This window comes from Hippichthys cyanospilos, chromosome 7, assembly GCF_059441005.1.
Source record: "Hippichthys cyanospilos isolate Australia breed blue-spotted pipefish chromosome 7, RoL_Hcya_1.0, whole genome shotgun sequence".
Classification (NCBI taxonomy): Eukaryota; Metazoa; Chordata; class Actinopteri; order Syngnathiformes; family Syngnathidae; genus Hippichthys; species Hippichthys cyanospilos.
Window position 1 is genome coordinate 10,490,094 of NC_142375.1, and position 24,770 is coordinate 10,514,863.

The 24,770-nt window shown below is 41.3% G+C and overlaps 2 protein-coding genes and 1 long non-coding RNA gene across 4 annotated transcripts; 2 read left to right on the forward strand and 1 right to left on the reverse strand.

The window, feature by feature from the left end:
• The first annotated feature begins 1,182 nt into the window (after positions 1 to 1,182).
• On the forward strand, positions 1,183 to 11,059 carry LOC148421005 (GTPase IMAP family member 8). Its single transcript, XM_088420149.1, has 8 exons — positions 1,183 to 1,369; positions 2,309 to 2,637; positions 3,854 to 3,964; positions 4,261 to 4,383; positions 5,780 to 6,131; positions 7,104 to 7,163; positions 7,250 to 7,554; positions 8,628 to 11,059. Exons 1-8 carry the CDS (start codon positions 1,204 to 1,206, stop codon positions 10,125 to 10,127), a joined length of 2,946 nt encoding a protein of 981 aa, XP_088276275.1. The 5' UTR covers positions 1,183 to 1,203; the 3' UTR covers positions 10,128 to 11,059.
• A 2,540-nt stretch (positions 11,060 to 13,599) lies between these two features.
• lyl1 (LYL1 basic helix-loop-helix family member) lies at positions 13,600 to 19,315 on the reverse strand. Of its 2 annotated transcripts, none has more exons than XM_088420530.1 (4): positions 18,880 to 19,315; positions 16,034 to 17,559; positions 15,256 to 15,353; positions 13,600 to 14,265 (listed from the first exon to the last, which is right to left on the reverse strand). In XM_088420530.1, exons 2-4 carry the CDS (start codon positions 16,576 to 16,578, stop codon positions 13,724 to 13,726), a joined length of 1,185 nt encoding a protein of 394 aa, XP_088276656.1. In that variant the 5' UTR covers positions 16,579 to 17,559; positions 18,880 to 19,315; the 3' UTR covers positions 13,600 to 13,723. The 2 variants fall into 2 exon arrangements, with proteins under 2 accessions (XP_088276656.1, XP_088276655.1); XM_088420529.1 differs by having other exon boundaries at positions 13,600 to 14,268; positions 18,880 to 19,310.
• A 3,894-nt stretch (positions 19,316 to 23,209) lies between these two features.
• On the forward strand, positions 23,210 to 24,493 carry LOC148421007 (uncharacterized). The gene is made up of 3 exons (XR_015866218.1): positions 23,210 to 23,245; positions 23,868 to 24,087; positions 24,222 to 24,493. It is a non-coding gene; the product is annotated as an uncharacterized LOC148421007 (long non-coding RNA).
• The last annotated feature ends 277 nt before the right edge of the window (positions 24,494 to 24,770 follow it).

Consider the following 24,770-nt stretch of genomic DNA (forward strand, 5'->3'; position numbering starts at 1 on the left):
CAGGTAATATATATATTTTTTATTTCATTTTTAGAATATATATAGTACTGTATATTTGAGGTATATTTCCTTTTAACACACACACATTTTGGGTCATCAGTACTTTCTTTGTATCATGGTTTATTAGGCAAGGAGCTAGCAGCTCGGTGGAAGAGTGATTAGCACGTACGCCTCTCAGTTCAAAGTCCCAAGTTAAATTCCAGTTCACCATCCTGTGTTTGGATGTTCTCCCCACTCCCACGTGGGTTCTCTCTCCGGCTTGCACCCACACTCCAAAAACAAGCATGGCAGGTCTATTGGACACTAAATTGTCTTTTGGTGTGATTGGGTGCGTAAATGGTTGTTCGTCCCCGCGTGCCCATTAATTGGCTGGCAACCAGTTCCAGGTGTCCCTTGGCTACTGCCCAAAGACACCTGGGATAGGCACCAGCAAGCCTGCGACCAATGTGAGGGTAAGCGGCTCTAGTAAATGCATGGTTGGATAGTCAAGGAGCCAGCCAGAGTTTGATCACAGGAGCTGCGCATGGCCCTTGAATCGCTAGTTTCCCCTTACTTTTAAATTGTCCGCTTTTGAGTGAGTCTTTTCATTGGATTTGCTTTGTGTTAGATATCAATGAAAGTGTTCTTTTTTGGGCAGGCGGAGGGATAGAATAAACATCACTGAAAATGTCAAAGAATTTTAGTTGAAAATTGAATGTTACAATGCAACATGCACTTGCTTCCTGTTTACATATACTGTAATTAAGGGAGGGCAAACTCTTGTCTCGATTTAATCTTGATTGCAGTACCCAATAGCATTTGGCTGTTCATCATCAATAAATACATATTTGTGACAGACACAGTATATGACATTCACTAGTTTGCTGTAATAGGTAAATCCAACATCCACAATCCTATAGAAGCTTGAGGCTACAGCACTGCGGAGAAAGTACAGTGCACACTTTAGTACACCCTCCTTTATTAAACTTAGGTGTTTCTGTTTGGTAGCTCCCACAAACCTGCAGTTCAAATCAAAATATTCCCATGTCGATATTCAAACAAATATTCATCAGGTCCAATTAAAAATAGCCATGCAGGTGGTTTGGCTGTTTGGGTGTGGTGAAAGTGCCCCGGGATACGCCTCCTGCCTCCACCTTGTCAAGGAATGCCAAACAGCCTGCAGACTGTGGAACCTGTTATACACACACAAGCACATCCGAATGCATGCGCTCCACTCGGGGAGTGGTGAGACTGTTATGTGTGACTCCTCTATTATGCAAGCCGGTACCTGAGAGTCGACACCGAACTGGTGTGGATGAGACAATTACCCACCCGCGGGTTCAAGCGAGAAGTCGCTCTCAGAAAGGTGACTTCAAGATCTCACTTTTAAGTAAGTTATCTTTGATTTTCTATGTCTAAACCTCATTTGTTAAACATTCCCATCCATGTTGCTTGAGAATGCTTGGGCACTTGTGAGTTAAAATGTGATGTCGATCAATTGGGACAGTCATGTCTTTTAACAACAAACGGCTGTCAAGAAGAAAGCTTTGTTTGGAGGACAATTATAACAATTTGCTTCTAGGGTTTTAGGTTGGAATAATCAAATTATAATTTGTATCAGAATGTTCTGACCTTACGGAGGTTGGCTGAAGCCTGTGCTGAATCAAGTGAATTCTTGTGCATTCATTATTTGTAACATTTTGCATTTGTTTGCAGGAGCCTGTATAAGTAAAGTTGTTGTAGAATGCTGTCAGGCAGGATTGGCAAGGTTTTGCAAATTTTAACCGATTAAAAAAAAAAAAAAAAGAAGAACAAAGACTGTAACAGGAAAAAAAAAGAAAGTGACTGACAGTTCATCTAAAAACATACAGGAATTTAGAAAGGGGGAAAAAGAATTGTAATTAGGTCACCATGGTTTGGTTTAGAGCTGTACTGTACATACTTGCTGATGACATCAGAGAAGAGTCAACAAAAGACCTATCTGTACAATTATGTGCCCGTGGAACTTAAACTTCAGCACAAAAACCGGTTTGAATTTCAATACTATTCCCATTCGATTGTGCGGTGCAACAGCGGCAAGCGCTTTGGCCTCACAGGTGAGATGTTCTGGGTTTGAATCTCAACAAATATTGCATGTGTGTTTTTTTGTTTTCTGCGTACTCTGGCTTCACACTCGTATTACAACACCATGCATAATCTGTTCAATCGGTTGGTTCTGAGTGATAGAATAAGCTTGTTGTGCCACCACTCATAGTGCACTGTGAGAAACCGCCGGTGGACACGCCTTTGACAGGGCTTTTGATCAACGCTGTTTGCCATCTTCCTCTAGCCATGAACACCCACGTGCAGCACTTTGGCTCGACAGCCCCGGAGCTGAGAATGGTGCTGCTGGGCAACATCGGCTGTGGCAAGACGTCGACGGCCGACACCATCCTGAGCCAGCTGACGGACATATCCACGGCAATGCCACGAAGCATCCAGTTGCGCAAGGACTTCGCCGAGGGCAGGATGGTGACCCTGGTAGAGGCCCCCAGATGGTACTGGAACGGCCTGCAAATGGATGAGGGCGTCAAGAAGGAGACGGAGCGAGCCATGAATTTACTAGCGCCCGGTCCTCACGCGGTTCTGCTGCTGGTCCCCGTCAGCCAGTTTACAGAGGTTGGTTCTATGACTGACACCACCAAGGAGGGCTTTTTTTCTTGTTTGGGTGCGACCGTACGTATGAGTGAGTGAGTGGGGTTCTTACAAGGATATCCTCATTTAATTTCAGACACCATCCACGTGTGATAATGATGACATTACTTCTTAAACAAAAAGAGGTGGCTCACCGCAAAGTCACATACAACAAATTCACATAGCATATATTTTGAAATTGTGACTGCTAATATATAATCTAAAAAGGTTATGGTAATAGGGTTGCATATTGCATGCAATTTTCATGAATAATAATGATTACTTGAAATGTTTATTAAAACTAATGTTCCCACTGTTGCAAGAGATAGCAATGAAACAAATGATACCAAAAATGACATTTAAATTCAATTTAAATTGCTTTATTGAAGATACAATTTGGTCATTGCATAGTACAGGACAATACAAAAATGTCATTTTAAGAGGTACTGCAAACTTATTTAATATTTATAAAACTAATTGCAAGCATTGTTTTCTCTTGGTTTTTTTCTCTTTGTTTTTTAATTTACTCAGAAACTGCAGAGTCTTGTATTTTGTATATGGATTTTTTAAAGTTTGAAGCACAGCACGTAAAAAGTTCTTTGATTATGGAATGACCCTTATTTAATGCTGAGTACATTTTTGGCCTCTGTGACTACTTGTTTTTTTTTCATGTTAGATATTAATAGTACTAAATGCTTTCTATGTTAATAGTCCTTTTTATTATTCAAAATGATTTGTAAATCCTTTGCACTATTCACTACACACATTTGATCTAAGATTATTTGTTAAGTTTCATTGCTGGAGGTGTATGCAATCTGCTTTTTTCTTTCTTTAATTCTTCTTACTTTTAAACATTTAATTCTCTCACAAATTCAAATGGTGAGTGAGTAAGAGGTGTTCTTACAAGGATATTCCAATTTAATTTCAGACACCATCCGCATGTGATAATGATGGCATTACTTCTTAAAAAAAATAAGTGGCTCACTGCAAAGTCACATATACCAAATTCACATAGCATATGTTTTTGAGATTGTGACTGCTAATATATAACCAAAAAAGATTATGGTAATTGGGTTGCATGCATATTGTAAATATATTTGTAAAAAAAAAAAAAAAAAAACCTTTTTGCTGCATACTGGTAAGAAACAAGCTTTTTGGTTTCAACTTTGTCACCGATGTGTTTGTCTTTTACCTCTTGCAGATGGACGGCCAAGTGCCCGCACAACTTCAGCAAGTCTTTGGAAAAGAAGTGCTGGAGCACACTATGGTGCTACTGACCTGTGGTGATTATCTCATCGGAAGAACTGTGGAGGTGAGCAGCAATGCCATTTGAAGATGACAATACCTGGACACTCCATGCAGTTGATTTGCTTAGACATAGTGTTTTAAAAGGCTACACTTAATTAAAGCTTATCTTCTCATTTGAAACCAAAGAAAACATCTGAGTTTTTTTTCAAACATTAAAACAATAGAAATTGCTCTCTGCATGTTGCAATGAACATTGTGGAATTGATACCTCTCCCATATTGGAGGTCAGTTAAGTTCAATGCCAAAGTTACTTTTGATTTTGAAGAGATAATGAAGTGATCTTGATGCAATTTTTTGTAGGAATACCTTCTGAAAGAGAATCCTGGCCTGAGGCAAATGATTGACCAATGTGGGGGGCGCTACCATGTCATCAATAATCGTCAGCAGAAGGACCGGACACAGGTTCGGGAGCTTCTGGATAAGGTACGGCAAGGATGCGTGAGTGAGTAAGAAAGAAACTGCTTATCATTTGTTTCGTTGTGAATTTCCTTGTTGCTCTAAAGGGTTGACAAGCCAGTTTTAGGCTGTGATGGTAAAGATAAATAAAACTAATAGTTGTGCACACACTATACTTCACAGTTTACAAACATGGTGCTTCCAACCCCAGGGAAAAACATCAGAAATGTACATACATATTAAAAATTGGTATCAAAATAGTATAGTAAGTGCTACGTATATATAATATGCATGTATACGATCAGAAAACATCATAAATAAAAATATAGAAAGGATTTTTTTACCTTTGAGTGGCGCTTGTTATGCCCATATTCCCTAGTAAGGGTAGCCTAGGCTAGGCTAGCGTCGGATTTTTTGATTATCTCCAGCTTCGTTTCCATATAAACCATCTTCTTACTTCTCTTTTTACATCACTAGCAATCTTGGGACCTGTGGCTAACCCATTCAACTTTGAATTAAGCAGTAAAATGCACTATGAATACGGTTTTGTAACCACTCACGCTTTACCATTCCGCCATTTTGAAATGAGTGAGGCCGACCAATAGCAGACCAGCATCTCCATGAGGAGACGCTGACGAATAGCAGACCAGCATTTTAGTGACATGCTGCATGGTAGTTAGGCAACAGAACAGAAAATAAGTGCAATTACCTAAAAACGCCTGCAGATGGAAACAAGAGAACGCAAATACAGCCAACCCCCTAGGGTCATGACTGTTGTTTTTGTCGCAAAGCCGGAAAAATATCGTTAAGAGGGGACGAAAAAACTCAGTATTCCACATCGCAACATGAAAAAAACGTAAGCCAGGGACGCTGTAACACGGGGGGGCCACCGTATAAATAATGTGCAAGCCTGCTCTAAAAGTAGCTCTAGATGAGTGACAGGACATTGTGATTTTCTAGTAATTTTGGTAATGAGAAAATTTGTAGATTTACAAATTGAAAGTTGAATATTGATTCTTACTGATGTTTCCTGCTATTTTAAAATTTTAGTTTTACAATAATCAAGTGATAATTATTGTGACTTAACATAGATGGATATCAATATCTCATATTAATAATAACATATAATTGAAGGAAGTGAAGGAAATGTGTAATTTCAGGAATGTGTACCACATAGTTAGACATTCACATCAACCAGTACGTAAAACGAGATTAACTTCTAGCAATTTCAAAAAGGCTGATGACGCCTCATCACTCGGCAGTCACGGACGGTTTTGGTTTCCCTGATGAGTCTCGTAATTATAACTGTAAGCTTGACTGACTCTTGGAATTCCATCAAGAGTAAATCTGACATTTATCTGTGACTTATGTGCGTTTCCTTGCATAAAATATGATATTATCTCTTGTGTGTTCTGTGTAATAGGTTGAGGACATGGTGAGCAAAAGTGGGGTCTTCTCCCCCAAAACAAAAGAGGAGAGGGAGATGGAGGAACGCGTGCAGCAGCGGAAGAGAGAGCTGATTGAAAGTTTCCGAAAAGAGAAAAGGGAAGCTCTGGCATCCAGCTACATGTCAAACGTAGACACATTCACGAGTGTCGAGAGAGTGGAGTCACACAGAAATGCTTGGGACAGGAGGCGAGAAGACCAGATAGACAGCATCAATGGAGGAGTTTCTGACCTGATTCAGTCCAGTCCGGCACCTTCAACACCAGGAGGATGGCATTCGGGCTGGAGTGATGATCATCATGAGAGGCGTTCCTACAGACTCAGCCCAGGTAGGGATCTAATAATCCATCCATCCATTTTTACCAGCTCTGTTTCTAATACCAACATATCATAAGATACTTTTCTAGTGGATAGCATTTCATTATCTAGAATAAAGCGAACATTTGCTGAGATAACTTGTCTAAAACCAAAGTAAACGTTTGTCATCATGTTGATCATTAGAATAGCAACCAACAATTTACTGCAACATTTAGTGAACCCTGTGAATGGCAGACAACAGCTCTAGGCTGTTCCCCATTTATAGGTCAAATTCAGTTAAACAATGATGTAAAAAAATAAAAAATAAAATAAATAAAACAGGATGTAATCAGTGACATACTATAAGCTAACTGAGAAATTACTTTTGGCCCCAAATCCTTGTAATCCTTTTTTTTTTAACTGAAAACTTTAACATTTCTGATGAGCAAAGTGTGTTAATCACATCTCAATAACAAAAACATTGTTTCAATCTGAATTAGGGATACGTACCGATGGCTCTATTTGTATAGGGTTACAATCAAGATCAGCATTTTCCCAGCATTTTATTTGAATTGTACGCACATGTAGGTGCCTCTCTGTAGATTCACTATTTCAATTCAAAAAGTGTAGCATACATATTATATATGGTCGATTTGTCAGACATTTCATGAAATATTTTCAGAAGACCAAGTCATACTTAATTTCTGTATTTAATATAATTTGAGTCTCTTCTTTGTAGTATTTACAACAACGTCAATGTCAGTTTTGGATTTTCATTCACTTTTATATAAAATCTTTATATAAAATAAAATAAAGTTGTAGAATTATTCACGCTGCTTTCCGTGTGTCTATAATCCCACTAATGATTTTTGCCTAAAATTACTTAGATTCAAAATATTAACGTGATATCTGGGTGTCTTGAGATTCGCTGCTACATCAGCATACTTGTACAGCGGGTAAATGGACGCTCGCGAGATGATGCATGAGTCCTGTTTGTCCTCTAGATGGTGCCCGACTCTCACAAATGATGGATGACAGTGCCTCACCTAAAGTTGTTTCCACCCGTGAGACACACTCATAACCACACCTAATGATGTTAACATTGGATAAGGATAGCGAGTTGCTTGTTAAACTTCATGTTGTCTCTTAGTTCATCACAGGATCAACAGCTTTGAGGAGACCCCCACCGAGGCCTCCCCCACCTCCTCTCCTGACCCCCGGGCCTTGGCCTATGACCCCTCCATACCGAACTTTGAACCGTACCCTGTCGCCACTCCCGCATCTTCGTCATCCTCCCCAGAGCTACGTCTGGTATTGATTGGCCGATCCGGAGCGGGAAAAAGTGCAGCCGGCAACGCCATCCTTGGGCGTGATGAATTTGAGTCCAGGCCTGATAGTCTTGTTGCCATCACACATCAGTGCAACAAGAAGAGAGCAGTGGTTGCCGGAAGAAGGGCCAGTACCATTCTTACATTCATTTTCTTCTTTCTGGAAATGCATGAGCTCGGAGCACATTTAATATCCAACAACATCAGGCTATTCTGTTTACAGTCAACACCCTCTCCATCACAGAGTTTCCACCCCGCAAGAACCAAAACCGTGATGCACTTTTTGTAGCATTTACAGTATTCATTCTTTGCAAGTCTTTAAACACACGTTAAAGTCTTTAATCACACTTCAAAATACAAAACATTAAAAATTGTTAGATACCGTATATTGAGAGAGAACAAAAGAGGGATGGGTGTGACACAAATATTGCAATGTTAATGAGATATGCTCCCTGTGTTGACAAAAACAAATCAGTGTTTCCAAACTAACAGTGCTAAGAGGCCAATAGAATGCGACCATTTGGTGAAATTTAGAATTTTTTTTTTATTGTACTTAGAGAAAGAGTTGAAAATTAGAGGGAAAAATCTCATTTTGTTTTTTTTTTTTCCTGCAAATTTTTGAACTTCAGATCTGGGAACGCCAATTTTGCTTTGTAATAGTCTGTTTTATTCTGTATTATTCTCAAACCAATGAATTTCATCGAAAATAGCTTGAAAAATGAATCAACACCACTACACTGTCTCCCACATCTCTTCTTGGTTGTTCATTCTTTTCTTGCTTCCCTGTAAAATTTGTGTGGACACTAAGTAGTCCCCCATATAGGCCCTTACCCATATATTAATCATCATGACCAAAGATGTACATTAGCAAATGAATCTAGAGCTGTTGTTTTGTAGCAGTTAAAAGTAGAATTGAAGAGGGTTAAGGAATTCAATAATGTCTTTCTATTTGTTCAGTAAAATTGAAGCCTATTCATCCTGTATTCTGCTCTTCCAAATTTAAACAGTATGTGCCGACACCTAGTGGCCATAAGTAGTATTATATTGTAAATGACAATGCAAAATTGACTTTAAAGTGGATCCAAATAATCCAGGAAATAGCGAGACGGCGAGCCAGGAACCTGCAATGGAGAGTGGTCCACTGTACAGTGCAACAGACACGTTTGTTGACTTCTTGTTCCATCTTCTCCTTTCACTTAGGTGGCCGTAGTGGACACCCCAGACTGGTTCCACTCAGAACGTACCCCAGAGGAGGTGCGAGCTCAGATTTCCTCCTGCGTGGCCCTGTCTAGCCCGGGCCCCCACGCCTTCCTGCTGTGCGTCCCAACAGACCAGCCTGCCAAGATGGAGCTGCAGGCCCTCTGCGCCCTCGAGACCGTCTTTGGGCCGGAAGTTGTCAGCCAACACACAATGGTCCTCTTCACGCATGCTGATCTTCTGAGAAAGAGCGGGATTGCCGGTAACGGCAGCGTAGAGGCGTACATCGCAAATCAGCGTGAAGATTTATTAAAACTGGTGGAGAAATGCGGGGACAGGTTCCACGTGTTGGAGAGAGACGGCCGCGGCGCAAATGTGGAGGAGCTCCTGGAGAAGGTAGAGCAGATAGCGGCCGAGGCCGGGGGTCAGTGTTATTCCAGCCCCGCTTTCCAAGAGGCCGAGAACCGAGTGAGGGAGATGCAGGCCGAGATCGCGAGGGAAAGGAGACGGCAAAAGCAAGAAGAAGAACAGATTCGAGGCGAGAGGCGCTCCCTCTACCCTTACATGCAGACCGTCACCGAGGCCGAAGAGGAAGTGAGAGAGGAAGAGGTTGAGAAAACACGAGCCGAGGCAGAAAGGAGTGTCAGCAACATGAATATCGAGAGCCTGCCGCCTATTTCGACAATGGCCGACATGTCCCCTTCAATGTTCCAGTCCCTGATGGAGAAAGTTCAGTCCAATGCCAAGATGCTGCCCAAGCTGTTGTCCGACAGCTCGGCTTGGGTTAGCGACGGGGCGAAGAAGGTGATGGCCAGTCCGGCGTGGGGCTCGGTGGGGAGCGAAGCGCGGAACGCACAGAAGACGGTGGCCAACAGCCCCGTGTGGGGCAAGGTCGGCGCTCAAGCGGGCCAAGTCTCCAAGATGGTGGGAGACAGACTCCCCAAGGTGGTGGTAGACGGCTCCGCCTGGGTGGGCTCCGGAGCCAAAGTAGTGGCAGACGGCTCCATGCGTGTCGGCTCTGGCATCGGAACCGGCGCAAAGGCCGTGGCCCAGTCCCCCGTGTGGGGAAAGGTTGGTTCCGGGGCCAAGACCGGGGCCAAACTGGTGGCTGACGGTTCAATGCGCCTGGGAGCCGGACTCGGCGCCGGAGCGAAGAAGGTGGCCCAGAGTCCAGTGTGGGGGAAGATGGGTTCCGGTGCCAAAGCGGGTGCCAAAATGGTCAGCGAGACCACCGTGTGGCAGAAAATGGTGGCCAATGCCAAAAAGGTCCCAAAGGTCGTTATCGTGGGCGCGTTGCTGGGTTTGGCCCTGGGTGTGTTCTTGGCGGGGGCCATCGGTGGAGCCGTGGGGGCTGTCGTTGGTTCCGCTGCCACAGAGTTAGGCAGGCGAAAGTTTGCCAAGAAAACTCCGGCGGAAAATGCTGTCAGCAACATTGAAACAAGAGTGAACGACACAATGGATTCGCTGGTCAGACAACGAGAAAAAATCATGAAAACTGAATGAGGGACGAATTACATCAAGTGTCAACCTGAGTTTGCTACCTTCACTGGCGATTTAGCCAACAAAATTCAAATCGCTCAACACTTCTACTTCTCAATTCTAGAAACCATTCATACCGGTAAATAATATTAGTACGTAATTTGAAGCAGTCCCTAATCAAAATTTCTTGAATAACGCAATGGAAACAAATAAAATGTAAAAAAAAATGCTTAAATACATAATAATTCGACGTTGAGTAATAAATGTATTTATGTGTATAGCTCGCGCCAAATGTGTTTGGCAAAAAGAAGTGCTGTTACAAGCTTTGCACTGACCAGCCAATTAAAGGATGGAAAAATGCTGATGTCATCGAGGGCCAGCATTCTGGCCCTGTGTGGATGAATTTCCAAATCTGCTTGGTTTATGAAAAACAAAAGACAGCGCTGTTTCTTCCCAAGGCTTGGTCCGATTGAATTGAGATGGCCGTAGAGGCTGAAATCTAATTAGGCAAAAAGAAAAAACCCTGTTACATCTACATGCAATGCAGGAAATAGAAATGCTACATAATGAAGACGATACACTGTTGGGAGTAAATCAACATACTTTTGTGGAAGTCAGATTGTAATTTTGCCACTGTTGGTCAGTGCTTCTTAAAGTGTTTGGGCCAACATCGAAAGCCCGAATGGCCCTTACTTACAGTACTACCACTGCATTACACACATGCTACCAAATCAATGTCAAGCCAATGGTATTCACTCATCGAATAAGATTAATCGCTTTTTAAACAGATCATCTTCAGTCATCTTCGGTGATTCCAATAAGATGGAAACCAAGCTGTTGTGGTTTTGCTATACTCATGGTGAATTGCGTGCAGTAGATTTGAGTGAAATTAAAAATGTGTAATGTATTTTTGACTTCTGTTCATGATTAGAATGGAAATAAAACATGTGATACGTTTTTGTCTATTTTTAACAATTTGTGACGGGAACATTTGTAAGCTATATCCACGTCATCCTTAAATGTGTCTGTATGAAATATACATTGAAAGGCCTTATTTTTTTGTGACAAACCTGGTCATTATTTCCATGTTTAGTTTCTATCTATGTGCTATAAGTCTGGTTTTCGGTCAGAAACGTTCCCTGCTTGAGTTTCACCTCATGCAATATAGGTGTACAGTACCTGCCTGAATCGAGCAGCTGAAGCAGATAGACATTGTTATTTTAGATCAATACAACATTTCTCTATTGATTCATTGCAGTATTAGAGCGATTTAATGATTTGTAAAAAAAGTAAACGCAGTTTGGTCCGCTTGTATTTTTGGTTGAAAACAGGTTCAAGTCTTCATTTTAGTGGAGGTGGAGGGGTAGGGTGCTGATATTTGTTATCTCAAAAAGTCAGGCTGGCCGGCTTCACCCTGCTTGGCCTCCTGTAGGCAGCACTGGAGGAAGTAAACACACCACCAAAACATTCGATTTTTGATATGGACAGATGCACCAGGTCGTTTGCATATAGGGCTTTAAAAAAATGAGCTCACACTGTATGTAAAAATTTTGAAATTATTTAGCCTTTTCATTTTTAACAATATATGATTTAAAAAGTGTTAATATGGCTCACTAATGATTAATGCAGTTAATCAAAGCTTCGAGTACATTTTCATTCATACAGGCTCCCTGGCGCCTATCCCAACTGTCTATGGGCAGTAGCCCCCCCCCTGGAATGGTTGCCAGCCAATGGCAGGGCACGCAGAAACAAACAAGCTTTCATGCACCCGATCGTAACTTAGGACAATTTAGCACCTGCCATGCATATTTTGGAAGTGTGTGAGAAGCCAGAGTGCCCGGCGAGAACCCACACGGGCTCTGGGAGAACATGCATACTCCAGGAAAGCCGCAGCGAGGTGGATTTGATCCCGAGACTCGGAACCTTGAGGCCGATGTGCTAACCAGTCTTCCATGAGCCGCCCAATTGTCATTCATTTTGCAGTTATTTACAGTTTTTTTTAATCAATCGACTAATGATTTGATCAAATAAAACATTTGTTGGTTTAGTTTATTAACAGCTTTTGATTTATATCATTTATTACAATAAATACGTGGAAATTGGGTTTAACCTGTTCGGAAAAACCAAAAACGAAAAATTTATATGTTTTTTTTATTTGTTTGGATTACATGGTGGCCTGAATGTTTTTTTTTTTTTTTGTAATCCCACTGGCTTTCGGTATCTCAATGCTTCTTAGCTGGACCCCCCCCCCCCCCCCCCCCCCCCCCCCCCCCCCACACACACACACACACACACACACACACACACAATTGTGTGACAAAGTGAGAGTGACATTTTCTTTGGAGTGGGGGCATTTGGTGACCCGAGCCCAGTCAATGTGGTTTTGGTATGGGAGTGACATTATTGTGCAATCTTCCTGTTATGCGGTGTAGAAGGTGGGTGCATAGGGCTTCCCAGAAATAGCCTGGGACCGTTTTCTGCCTCCCCCACACCCCCAACTTCCATGCAGTTGCCACCCTAACGCCCAAACATATCCGATATGTATTAAGCCACCCCCACTAGGAAGCTAATGAAGAGCCCTGCCCAATACACTTAATCCCACCTTGAACCACATCCTAAGTCTTAACACTTTACCACACATCTACAGTTGCTGTGGTTTCATAAATCCTTGCTTGTCATCAAATGCGCACACACATACACATGCGCACAACCAACAAGTCATTAAAAAAAACTACCTTTAAAAAAATGTCATGGGATTGCGATTAAAGGTCGTTTTCCCATGGCGGCCATTATGACAACATAATGTCAGCAAATGGTGACATCCGGCTTTGGAGTGTCACGTCACATACTTTTTGTTCAATAAACTATTTATGATCCATGTTATGAATCTGTTATCATCAGCACAAAATCCGTACAAGAATTTAGAAGGATGTCTTCACTAAAACGTTGTGTGAACCAAGTCAACACTAGCTCCAAATGTCTCCAAATTTTAAATGTCTCTGCTAGAGACATAAAGACATATATAAATTTCCACTATTTTTCGGTGCTTTTCTTGATGTTTTTTCCCCCTAGCAAAAAACTAAAGACTTAGTGCTGACGCTGACTTTTGAACTGCTAATAATTTCCTTCGCCTTAATCAATGCCTCTATTCTTTCTGAAGATCATAAATAGGCCCCCATAATTAATATTGCCACTACAATTGCTTCATGTTAAGGTTTTGATTTTATTTTTTATTTTTGCGCCAAAGGGAGTATATTGCATATTGTAACTAATTTAACATTTTATCTTGCTTTTAAGCAATTTTTAAAATATCCCTTGAAATACGGCTAAACCAAAACTGTTTCCAATCCTGGAAACCTCTATTCTTAACATGATGATCGTTATAACTTCATTTCACTTTGTGTTTCTTTTTGGATGTGGGTAGGTAGTCCTCCGCCGGAAGCTTTCTTCCTCAGACATCTAACGTAGTAGCGAATGAAGCACATTTTCCAGCATATGAATGTATTGAACACTTTACTGAAAAAGATCCAAGAAACAACACGGCATCAAACGCTCCTAAAATGAAAGCACACAGTGAGAACGCGGCTAGGTTAAATCCATCCTGTGGCTTGCTTTTGTGGTCACCGGTCATCATTTGTTGCTGCCACCATTCTTACCTGACCCTTGACCTTAGCCAGAATGCTACGCGTCACCACAGAGCTCTTTGGCCCAAAACTGTCCTCACTGTTCAAGTCGCTGTCACAACTGGAGCTTGTCGGCGAGGCCGCGAGCGGCGTCGCCGACTCGGTGGAGTCCTGATTGCGGTAATGGGTCCTCGTTACTGCGGGACACGCTGAAGGCGGTGAGGCGCCTTGAGATGGAGGTGGGGTGTCACATTGAAAGAGGGGCTCCAGTTTGTTGTTCAGGTCGGTTGAGTCCATGGGCTGTGCCTGGTCCCCGTCCTCTTCCCTGCTCCCATCCTGGGCCTGGTCTTCCAGCAGAGTGACCAGGAAGTTGATGTACTTGACGGCTAGGCGCAGAATCTCGTTCTTGCTAAGTTTTTTGTCAGGCGGATGTGTGGGAATGAGCTTCCTCAGTTCCGAGAAGGCGCCGTTCACGTTCTGCTGCCGCCAGCGCTCGCGGCTGTTGGTGAAGACGCGGCGGGCGATTTTCTGAGGAGGACCTGCTGCGCGCACAGAAAAAAATCAGTCAGTTGAACCAAAAATCATCCTCGCCACTCAGCCTAGATCAGCCTAGATAAGCTGCAAAATGGCTGCCCGTGAGATGAGTAAAACAGTGGATTTTGCCACTAAATTCATATTTGACAAGTCAATTTTTTACATTTCATCTTCAACTGTTTTTTTTTATATCACCGTAAACCTTTTTGAGCTAAATAATGCCTTTTCGATTGAATGTTTCCATTTATTACCTTTTGTTGGCTTACTGCCTCTTTTTTTTAATGGAAATACTGTGTACAAAACATTGAACTGTGAGTGAGGACTTTTTTCATTGGACTAATAGGATTTCACTGCATCTACAAACATGGCATCAATAGATAGATAGATGTTGTCATTCTTCAAAAAAACTAAGTTATTTTCATGAAAAATCACTTGAAGAGAGCATTGAGAATAAAAAAAATGTCATATATGTTAAAAAAGGTCATATGTTTAAAAAAAAAATTAAATGAGACTAAAGGTTTTTGAGCCTATCTTGTGCCTCTTGAGATATAAACACAGCTGTGGCCGAGAAAAAACAACCAATCAAAATTGGAAGGTTTTACTCAGATGCCGTCAATCATTAATCACACACTCATGGGCATGCCTCTTACTTCTTTAAAAAGAATATATAATTTCAAAGCCATAATGTCTACGGTTATACAGTACAAACACTTAAGTACAAATAAGCTGTTGCCATAAGCTAACAGGTCAGATTGGTTGTTTTTTTCCTCGGCCGGAGTAGTCTCAAATATCGTGTAAGTAATGCAAGCAGAAGTGGTTGATTTTTTTTTTCACAGATCATGTCTATCTTGTACTGCTGTTAAGGTATAATGTCTGATAACAAATTTGACAAAAATGGAAAACAAAGTAACGGGCCCTCAAAAACTGCTAGGTGTTTGGAAAAACATTAAAGGACATTTTAAATGAAACACATGCAATTACTTGCAAATACTCACAATCATTAATCTCCATCTCAAAGTGTGATGAAGGTCTTCTCTTAACCCGGCCGTTGGTGATGACACCATAGCTTCCCCCGGAGGGGCCCAAGAAAGAGCTGAAGAAAATCAAAAAGTAAACATCATGGAGGCACAAAGAAGAAAAAAAGGCTGCATTTTGTTGGCTGAGCTGGAAGTTGTTTGTTTGGTGGCATCATTGATTGCGAGTGCGAGGAGAGTTTGAGGCCGGCCTAATAACGGTCACTTAGTGAACGATCGCACCTCAGGAGGGTGGAATAGATCACTGCCTCCTGTTGCAAGTAAACTGGACAGGGGCCGGCGTCCAGAGCAGATGGAGAAGTCACACAGCGAACAAATGTGCATAATTCTACTTCTGCTGTGACAGAAAATTCTCTTTCTGGAGTCAGGAAGAGCACAGCACAGTTGGAGGGCTTGGTTAAAGAGGGAGTGCCAGTTTTTGCTTGTCGCATTTAACTGAGCAAACTTTACATGATGTCAGGCTTAAAGTGAGAAGCAATAGAAAACAGAACATGAATTTGCAAAGTGAATTGCCATTCATCACCATTCCTTTCACACAAAATAGTAACAACAATTAGTGGTGACATGAAGGAGGAGAAGTGAGTATATACAGTATGTGTGTCCATATATATATATAGTACTGTATTAACCAAAACACTATTATGGTGCAGTAACTGTTATCAATCTCACTATTTTCTGATCTTCAAGTAACATTCGTACTGTAAAATGCTTTCTTTTAGGCCAAAAATTGCATATCTACCTGGAGAAGAACGGATGAGCAGTTTGCAGATACGTGTGAGCCAGCATGGATGGACCGCCTCCACCTACGTAGCCTCCTGAGCCTGCCGAACCGCTGACGGGCAAACGAGCCAGATGAGTGCGATGCAGTTCCAGGTGAGGAGGCTTTTTGGGGATTGGGTGCAGAGCGGTCAGCGGTAGGTTAGGGATAGCTAGAGGGGGCTTGCTGTGGGCCAGGCTGATGACTGGGATGTGTGAAGGAAGTGAAGATGACGACGGTGATGATAAAGGTGCAGCAGAAGAAGGTGGAGGTGTTAGCGGGCTCAGGTTGGACTTGGCCGGTAGAAGTGGTGGCGGTGAGGCAAGCGTTGGTGACTTAGCGGGGGGATGAGAAACTCCTCCATGCTCCTCCGTTTCCATGGCGATGGGCTCAATGCACACATCGGTCGAATCGGCCGTCTCGGTTTGTTCGGGGGCATCTTTGTCCTCGGAAGCGCACGAAGGCGGCGATGAGCTTGGGAGGGGTTCCGAGGAGGCGTGCGGCTCGGAGTTTATCCTCTCCATCATAGTGCTGGCTCCTCTTTTGTGTGTGCGTTTGTGTCAGTGTGTGTTGTCCTTGCGACCCCTATAGATAATTGCAACTAACATGCTCATGTGCAACAATACATGGAAGCTTTTCCTACACTTTGTTACACTTTCCCAACAGATTGTTATCAATTTTTTTACCCTTTTAACTCAACCTCACTTCACGCAACGATTTCTTGCATGCTGCACGTAACTATGTAAATATAGCATTTTTCACAAGGAAACATCACACAGTTATGTCAATTTTCTGCATCAGAGCCAACCCATCCTTATGAGCTAAGGCACATATTTTAAAATGAGAACATTTCACAGCACACTACAAAAGCAAAAATTCACACACATGAAAAAGAAATATTTCCTCAATTCACAACTTGCCTAGGTGTGAAATGAGAGCCTAATTTGTTGCCCACAGAGCTACTATTATGTTATATGAATGTCAACAGATGGCTATACATGGGTTTGTTGTGCCGCTGCCTTCAAGTGGCAGAGCATTTAATGGTTGTGCCATATGTCGCTAGTGTAACTAGATGAACAAAGATACATTATTTCCAATAAATAAAAAATTTGCTTTGGACCAAGTAAGCGACATTCACAATGGTTTACAATCACAGCACGACACAAAAGTTGAGTTCTTTTTAAAAAAGAAGGTAACCTCGTGCAGTATAATCCTGCATTTACACTGCCGTTTACACTGCCACCTTGAATTGCACATAACTCAGAATTGTTCTTCTTCTGAGAGGAAATTTTCAGCATTACACGTGAGCGAGCTTTAATGGAAGTTTGGGCACAAGCAGACCCAAAGTGGATGTCTGTATTTGTCCTTAAAACGCATCCTGCATTGAGGATTCTCTGACGTAGCGAATGAATTTGTCCGTGTGTGTTTGTTTGTAGGATGTGAGTCAAAATCCTTTAAAGCGTTCAAAATGTTCCCGGCTGGCAAAGATTGGATGCATATCAAAGCGTCTGCAAAACAAAAGGAGAAACACACGTGGGATTTAGTGTATAGCTGGCGCATATATTTAGAGAAGGTTCCACAAGATGGTATGTCGGGCTTCGCACGCCACGCGCGGACACAAACAAATGTAGTCGAGGAAAAAGCTGATCACTAATGCATACGTGAATCTTTTTTAACTGCAAAGTGTTGCAGTGAAAAGGCCTGCATACCGTCAATGTAGGTTGTGAGTCACAATCATCTTGAAGGTTTTGCAATAGCAATTGTTCCTGTTTTGTTGCCACTTAATGGTCATGACTTTTATTTTGGACAGTTCCTTCTTTCGCAATGTTGCACACAGTTGCAGAGCTGGTTAGTTTAGCTCAAATAAGACTATATCACACGTTAATTTGAAAATCAACATTTTGTTAATATACATTTTTAAATTATTACATTGTTTTTTTGGCACACAAACATAGCAGTGTTTAAAAGTCACAGCACCTAGAAAATGGAATGGTTTCATGGAAATATTTTTAACATAATTTCATTCTATTTATACACAGTACAGTATGCTGAATATAACATTAATTAATGACTGTGGGTGGATAAAATGAAACTCCTGGCATTTTCATTCATGTTTATTCAATATTGTTGTTCATGATTTATTGTGAATTACAAAATCAGTATATACATTTTGCTTGAGTTTTAAATCACAAAGCAAATGCAAAATCTATGTTTGAAAGAATATTTTGTGTGTATAAATATTCCGTACGTCATGTAACCGAGCATGTTCCTTGTCATGCTTATCAATATTATTTTTTCAATTAAAATACCCTGCTGCAACATTTTATTCAGACCCGTGGTAAAAAAAAAAAAACCAAAATGTCCCATGTTAAAAATTCTTTCGATCACCACCCAATGTAGAATTTATGCCACAACTGTCCTAAATAAACCGCATTGATAATTATCAAAATATTTACATTTCTTCTAATGTTAAAACAATTGTAACGTTTTGCAATTTTTTTAAATCATTTTGCAAAAGACCCCTAAATTGGTATGTACAATATAATTTTTTAAGATTTCCCAAATAGACTATTCATTGTATTTGCATTTTAGAACAGATTTTTATTATAATGGTTGCCTTTCTAGTGAGCAATCTGAAATTGATACAACAAAATGATAAAAACTTTGAAAACGGTACGAAATTCCTCATTCCTGCTTACAAACGTAACATGTTGATTCTGAAATTGAAAAGGTCAGATTAAAGCACTTCATGCCGTTGCTCTGTGTTGCCATTATTTGAATAAATATACATAGTACTGTATACTCATAAAAACACAAATAATACTTACGTTTACATTATGATCCCCATGTGACTTAAGAGTATCTCATCTCATCATCAATATCTCATTCTCTATTTCGAGCCAAAAAAATTGTCCGACGGCACGCCGACTCTTTTTTGTGAGGAAGGGGAAATAAAGAAAAAAAAAGAAAGAAAGAAAGTAAGAAAGAAAGGAATCACTGCAAAATATGTAGATCCCAAAGTGGAATAACAAAATGCATTTGAGTAGTCAAGTTGGAGCAAAAAAAAGAGTACAAACACAAAAGATGGTGTTGACACTGCTGTCATCCCTCAAGTTTCTCACTCACTTTCTGACTGTCTGTCTTGTCTGTCTGTCAGTCGCCAAGACGACACAAAGCTGCAACTGGCTGCCAGTCGGAATACTTGGGCACAGTCGGGATGGAGGGAGGGAGAGAAAGCGCAAGAGAGAGAGAGAGAGAAGCTGGTGTAGTGGGGTGGAGGAGTGCTCGGAGGTGGTGGGGTGTCCCTGTTGCGAGGAGAGTTTTCCGCTCCCTGCTGGACAAGAGGATGTGCTGCTACAATGTGGTGGCTGCTGATAAGAGCCTCAAAAGCTGCCTGTGGCCTAGAGATAAGAAACCTTCACTGCCCCCCTCACCTGCCCACCCACAATACCAACAGCAAACCGCCACCCCCACCACAACACACACGCACTTTTCATAACACACGCAGCTTGAGGCATACACACACATATACAGCATGTACACTACACATGGTCAGCAGTCGACTGATTGGGTTGCAATCAGCCAAGTGCACACACACCTACCCAACCTCGTCTATGCAAGATTATGCTCATGCTAAAAATATGACAATATGGGAATATTTTTAAAAAAACAAACACGTTATTATAGCTTTGACACCCACATAAACACAGGAACATCTATGCGATTATACAGTACAATACCACGCTGTTAAAATATGCAATGGAACTCAATGCTATTTGCCTGTCTTCTTTTAATGTTATTAATAACAGTTGCTGTCAAATGGGGGTACAAGTACCCCTGGGGATACCTGAAGACATTTCAGGATGGACTTGAGATTTTAACAGGGTTTCTGTGGGTCTCAACAAATCTAATTTAATGGGGTTTTTTTTCGCTTTACAATACAGGAACAGTACTTTTTTCTTTTCAAATTAAGAGCAAACTAAGGGAAAGATGAAGCAATATAAACTTATTTAATGAGTCTTTGCTGTTTGTATGCCTTTGTTTTGTTAAGTTTTACACGGATGCACGTTTTCATCTGTTAAACAAATCTATGGTAGATGGAACACTGGGGGCACAAAACTGTGTTTTGGCACTCCCATCCAAAATGCTTTGCGCTGGCTAGGGGGTACTTGTTTGAAAAAAAAAAAAAACAACTTTACAGGGGGTACATCAATGAAGAAAGTCAATATAAGACAGCACACCTGCCCCACAGTTCTAGCCCATCTTGCACCAGCTGTTTTCTGGACGTTGGATTGTGGGCTGAATCTGGTTCGTCCTCATTTGATTAAGTCCAGAAATCACAACACAGTCGGCTAGTGAGCTTAATTGAACTTAGTTTTATTCCCGAAAATGACATCTAAGTAATAGTATGCCACTGTGACCCTATACCCAGTTTAACCCTTGTACAGTATTTTGACCGTTTTTGGGTAATTTTCTTCCATATCGTTTTGGCACACTCCTACACAGCGGCACACTTCGCCCTCCTGGTAGCTTGATAATTAAACGGTAAACATTGGTCCCTGGTGGTAGGATGACAAAGTTCTTGATTTGACTTGTAGTCAAATAAGTGCTTGACTTTTTAAAAGTTAATATCGCCGAGGATCAGCTTAATTAATGGTGGCAGCCAATATTGTGATCGTGATTAAAATTTTGTTTGATTGTGCAGCCCTACTTCGATGTAAAGATTTAAGCTGCATTTCAAAGCACCATTTCCACTTTTCTGTGCAAAAATACATCAGTGTGTGTGTGTGCAAGTGTGTGTCTGTGTGTCACAGGATGGAACATTTCTCATTCATGGGGCTTGAGTGGGGATTTGGGATGCGTTGGTATAGCACACCTGTGTCACTGATGGCCAATAAGAGTCGTCATCATGGCCACTTTCCTCTCCGACTTCCTTCCTAAAAGTGTGTCACGCCTGCTCTTTGTTCTCCACTAAGCGGTGACCGTCTGCCGCCGCCGCAACCTGAAGGTCAGCACTTTTTCTCCATTCCCTCAGTGGTTTCCTCCTCAGACGCTCACCCGCACACAATCGTGATGCCCACCCTACTGTAATGTGACCTTGGAGGTCCTGGGAAAGAGAAGGCTTTGCTGAGTAACCGGTGCGACAAATCTGTCATCGGCATCTTTATTGTTGTATTATTACTGCACTCTGTGCTCATCATCATCATCATTGTGGCTCCGCACGAGACTACAAATATTCTCTGTGGCGTTTTGCTGCTTTGCATCCAGCAGCTGCAGTTCCACTCGATCAACCCATGAACATACAAAACTAGGGACCGGAACAAAATCCCAGAGGGAGTTGACTTTATCGCAGGGTTACAATTCCGATTTGCAGATAATATTAATCAAATGCTGAAATCGGACTTTCCAAAAAAAACAAAACAAAACAAAAAAACCCACGTACACTACACAGTACATATATATTGGCATAAGCTGATTTAAGAAAGACTTAAGATTCTTCAAAAGTTTGAGGACAACAAGGTGCGGCATGACTCGGTGGAAGAGTGGTCGTCTCCCAGCCGAGAGGCAAAAGGTTCGATCCCCCGACTGTCGTGACCATGTTGATGCTGACCCCCTAGTTGCTCCTGATGTTGCGTCATCAGTAGGTAAATGAATAGTTAGTGTAAAGTGCTTTGAGCACCAGAGGTAAAAAGGACCAATTGATTTAGACAAAAAAAAAAAACTTTACAATTGAATAGTCAAAATGTTTGAGACCACATGTACTGTGTTGTATGCAAAATATATATATTTGGAGGACATTTAAAAAAAAAAAAGTGAGGAAAATACTTTTCTTGAGCTTTTTAAATGTGTGTTTTAAATGATCAATTAAATAAATATTAAATATGCACTCAAAATACATGAGGGCCCAGATTAAAAACAAACACACACACACACACACACACACACACACACACACACACACAGAGCGAGACGAGACACACTCCACCAAGTGGACTCCATGGCCATGTTTCCTTTGCAGCATGTAAACACGATTGTGTGCACAGTGATAGTGATCATAGGAGCTAATTGTTTTGGGCAATATTCACAGTGCAATTGATGGAGAAAGTGACAAACAATGGTGCGCACACTCGCCAGGACACATATGCTAAGTTCTCCTTTTCCTCCCTTCGTCTCCTACTCTTTTGATTGGCCTCATTGTCCTGGACACTTCAAATTATGAGCAAGATTCAGATTATGACAAAGCCTAAACCCATCATATTTCAGTACCGCTCGTTGACAGTGTCACTTCTATTGTGTGGTTGCAACTCCCTGCATATTTTGTGTTGCAGCTGTTATTTTGTTTTTTTTTTCAGGTTTACATAGATGTCATAAAACACTTTTTGTGATTACATCTTTTTTGCAGCATTTTTCTTTAAATATGTTGTTTTTTCGTTTGCAGCTGTTTTAATATCAGTTTTTTAGCCTTTGTTTTCTTGCAAATTTGCTTCCATTTTGTTGTAATGGCATATTTTGTTTTGCAGTCATTTTTTTGTTTGTATGTTTACCTCATTCTTGAGTTTGTAACATTCTGCTGATTGCAGCTGTTTGCCAACTTGAGCTATCATACCATTCTCATAATGCCACATCTTTATAGTCATATTTGGGCTGCTTTGTTCAACAGTTGAGGGTTTCCCCCTACTTTTAAAATATACATAAAACCTTTTTCTGGCCTCAATGCTAGTTTGGCGTAAATGCAAGTCTTTTTGAATAGCAAAAAGACTTATATTACGTTATACTCATATTAATATTATGATGAAAACCTTTTCTCACTTGCGTTTTTTTATTGTAAATGATCATCCTTTTGTATAGTAACAATATGACTTGTTTCATGTAATATTCAAAGATATCCTCATAAAATTTCGACCTTTGTCGTACAATTGAGATTCATCCATCCATCCATTTTGTAGAGCCGCTTATCCTCACAAGGGTCACAGACTTGCTGGTGGCTACCCCAGCTGACTTTGGGTAAATAGGCGGGGGACACCCTGAACAACCATTCACGCACCCAATGCGAATGATTTTAGTATGTCCAATTCCCCTGCCATGCATGTTTTGGAGTGTGGGGGAAAGCCGGAGTGCCCAGAGAGAACCCACGTGGACTCAGGGAGAACATGCAAATTCCACACAGGAAGGCTGGAGCCAGATGGATTTGAAGTTGGGTCCCCACAATCGAGATATTCTTCCCCTTGAAAGTTTACATTTAATGTTTTCATATGACTTTTTTAAAAAAGTTATTGTAATCTTTTCTTTACAATTACATAATTTTTGTTTTCTTTTTTTAAACTAATATTTATATTATTTATATATATCATTATTATATGTATATTATTATATCATATAGTATTATATAATACTATTTAAACAGTGCTATTGTTTTCTCCACATCATATAATTGCTGGACTTAAAAACCTTTATGGGTAAATTTGCAACCATCATTGTAAAGATTTAGTCTCTATCCATCTATTTTCTATAGCCAGTTATCCTCACTAGGGTCGCTGGCTTGCTGGTGCCTATCACAGCCGTCTTCGGGCGGTAGGCGGGGGACACCCTGGACTGGTTGCCAGCCAATTGCAAGGCTAAAGATTTATTAATGTAAACAAAATACAGTATTAGGTTTTATTTTTTTCAATGTTATATGCCTATTATAAAAGATTTAACATTATATTGTAATTGTATCGATATACATGGATTTGATTCTTAATAATATGACCTATTCTTCTCTCAAATAAGTAAACTGTTTTCTCTCAATTATTTGAATTCTTCTGGCCACTGCCAGGTTTGCCGTTCTCACATCGAGATGGTCACACATGGCTCAGTTTCCCAGGATGCACCTGGCATTGGGCGAGCGAGCGGATGCTGGCTCCAGCTGTTTCCTGTGCACACTTCCTGGTTTGGCTTCAACGGGCCTGCTGGTTCGGGGTTGTATACGTGGAATTGATGCAGACGATTTGCACGGGTGGATAACAGGCCAGAGGATATGTCTGCCATGGCCACAGGTGGACGATAGCATCGCTCACTTTCGCGTAAACTCTGCATTTCAACCAAGCGACTCACTAAACGCAACACAGGGGCACTAACTGAATGATGCAAGCGTAAACAGCTCTCCTTATTGTCTGCTATCTCTCTTTAGACTTCCTTAGGCAGCCAGGGGGATTTCAGCCGGGTGGATAATGAGAACATAATGGACTCAATCAATTGTTTCCTTGATTGAACACACCCTCTACTTTCCTCATCAACACTTGGACACAAGCCAGGGACGCTGCGCTGAGGAGACCACAGAGAATGCGCTCACTGGACACACTATCAAAGGGGATGTAAACCCCCAAAGTTGCTTTACACTAACATGTTTGATGCGCCCCCACAAGTCTGAACCTGGCATTCTGCTCGATAGTTCACATGTGGTATAGGATTCAAGCAGCAAAATGATTAAAAGTTATTTTGGTTATCCTTTGCTTATGAGCCACAATGAGTGTTCATTCCAACGTGTGTGTTTGTGTGTGTGTGTGTGTTTGAGTGTCGCGAGCGTACCCTCAGGTCACGGTGACACTGTGTGGACGGTGGAGCAACAGTGTATTGTGTCTCCCCTGTGTCATATTTCTCATCATCAGCACTTGCATGTTCCAAATTCCACACTTGTGTTTGAGTGTGGCTTGTTGTCGACCTCCATCCTGTAATAATA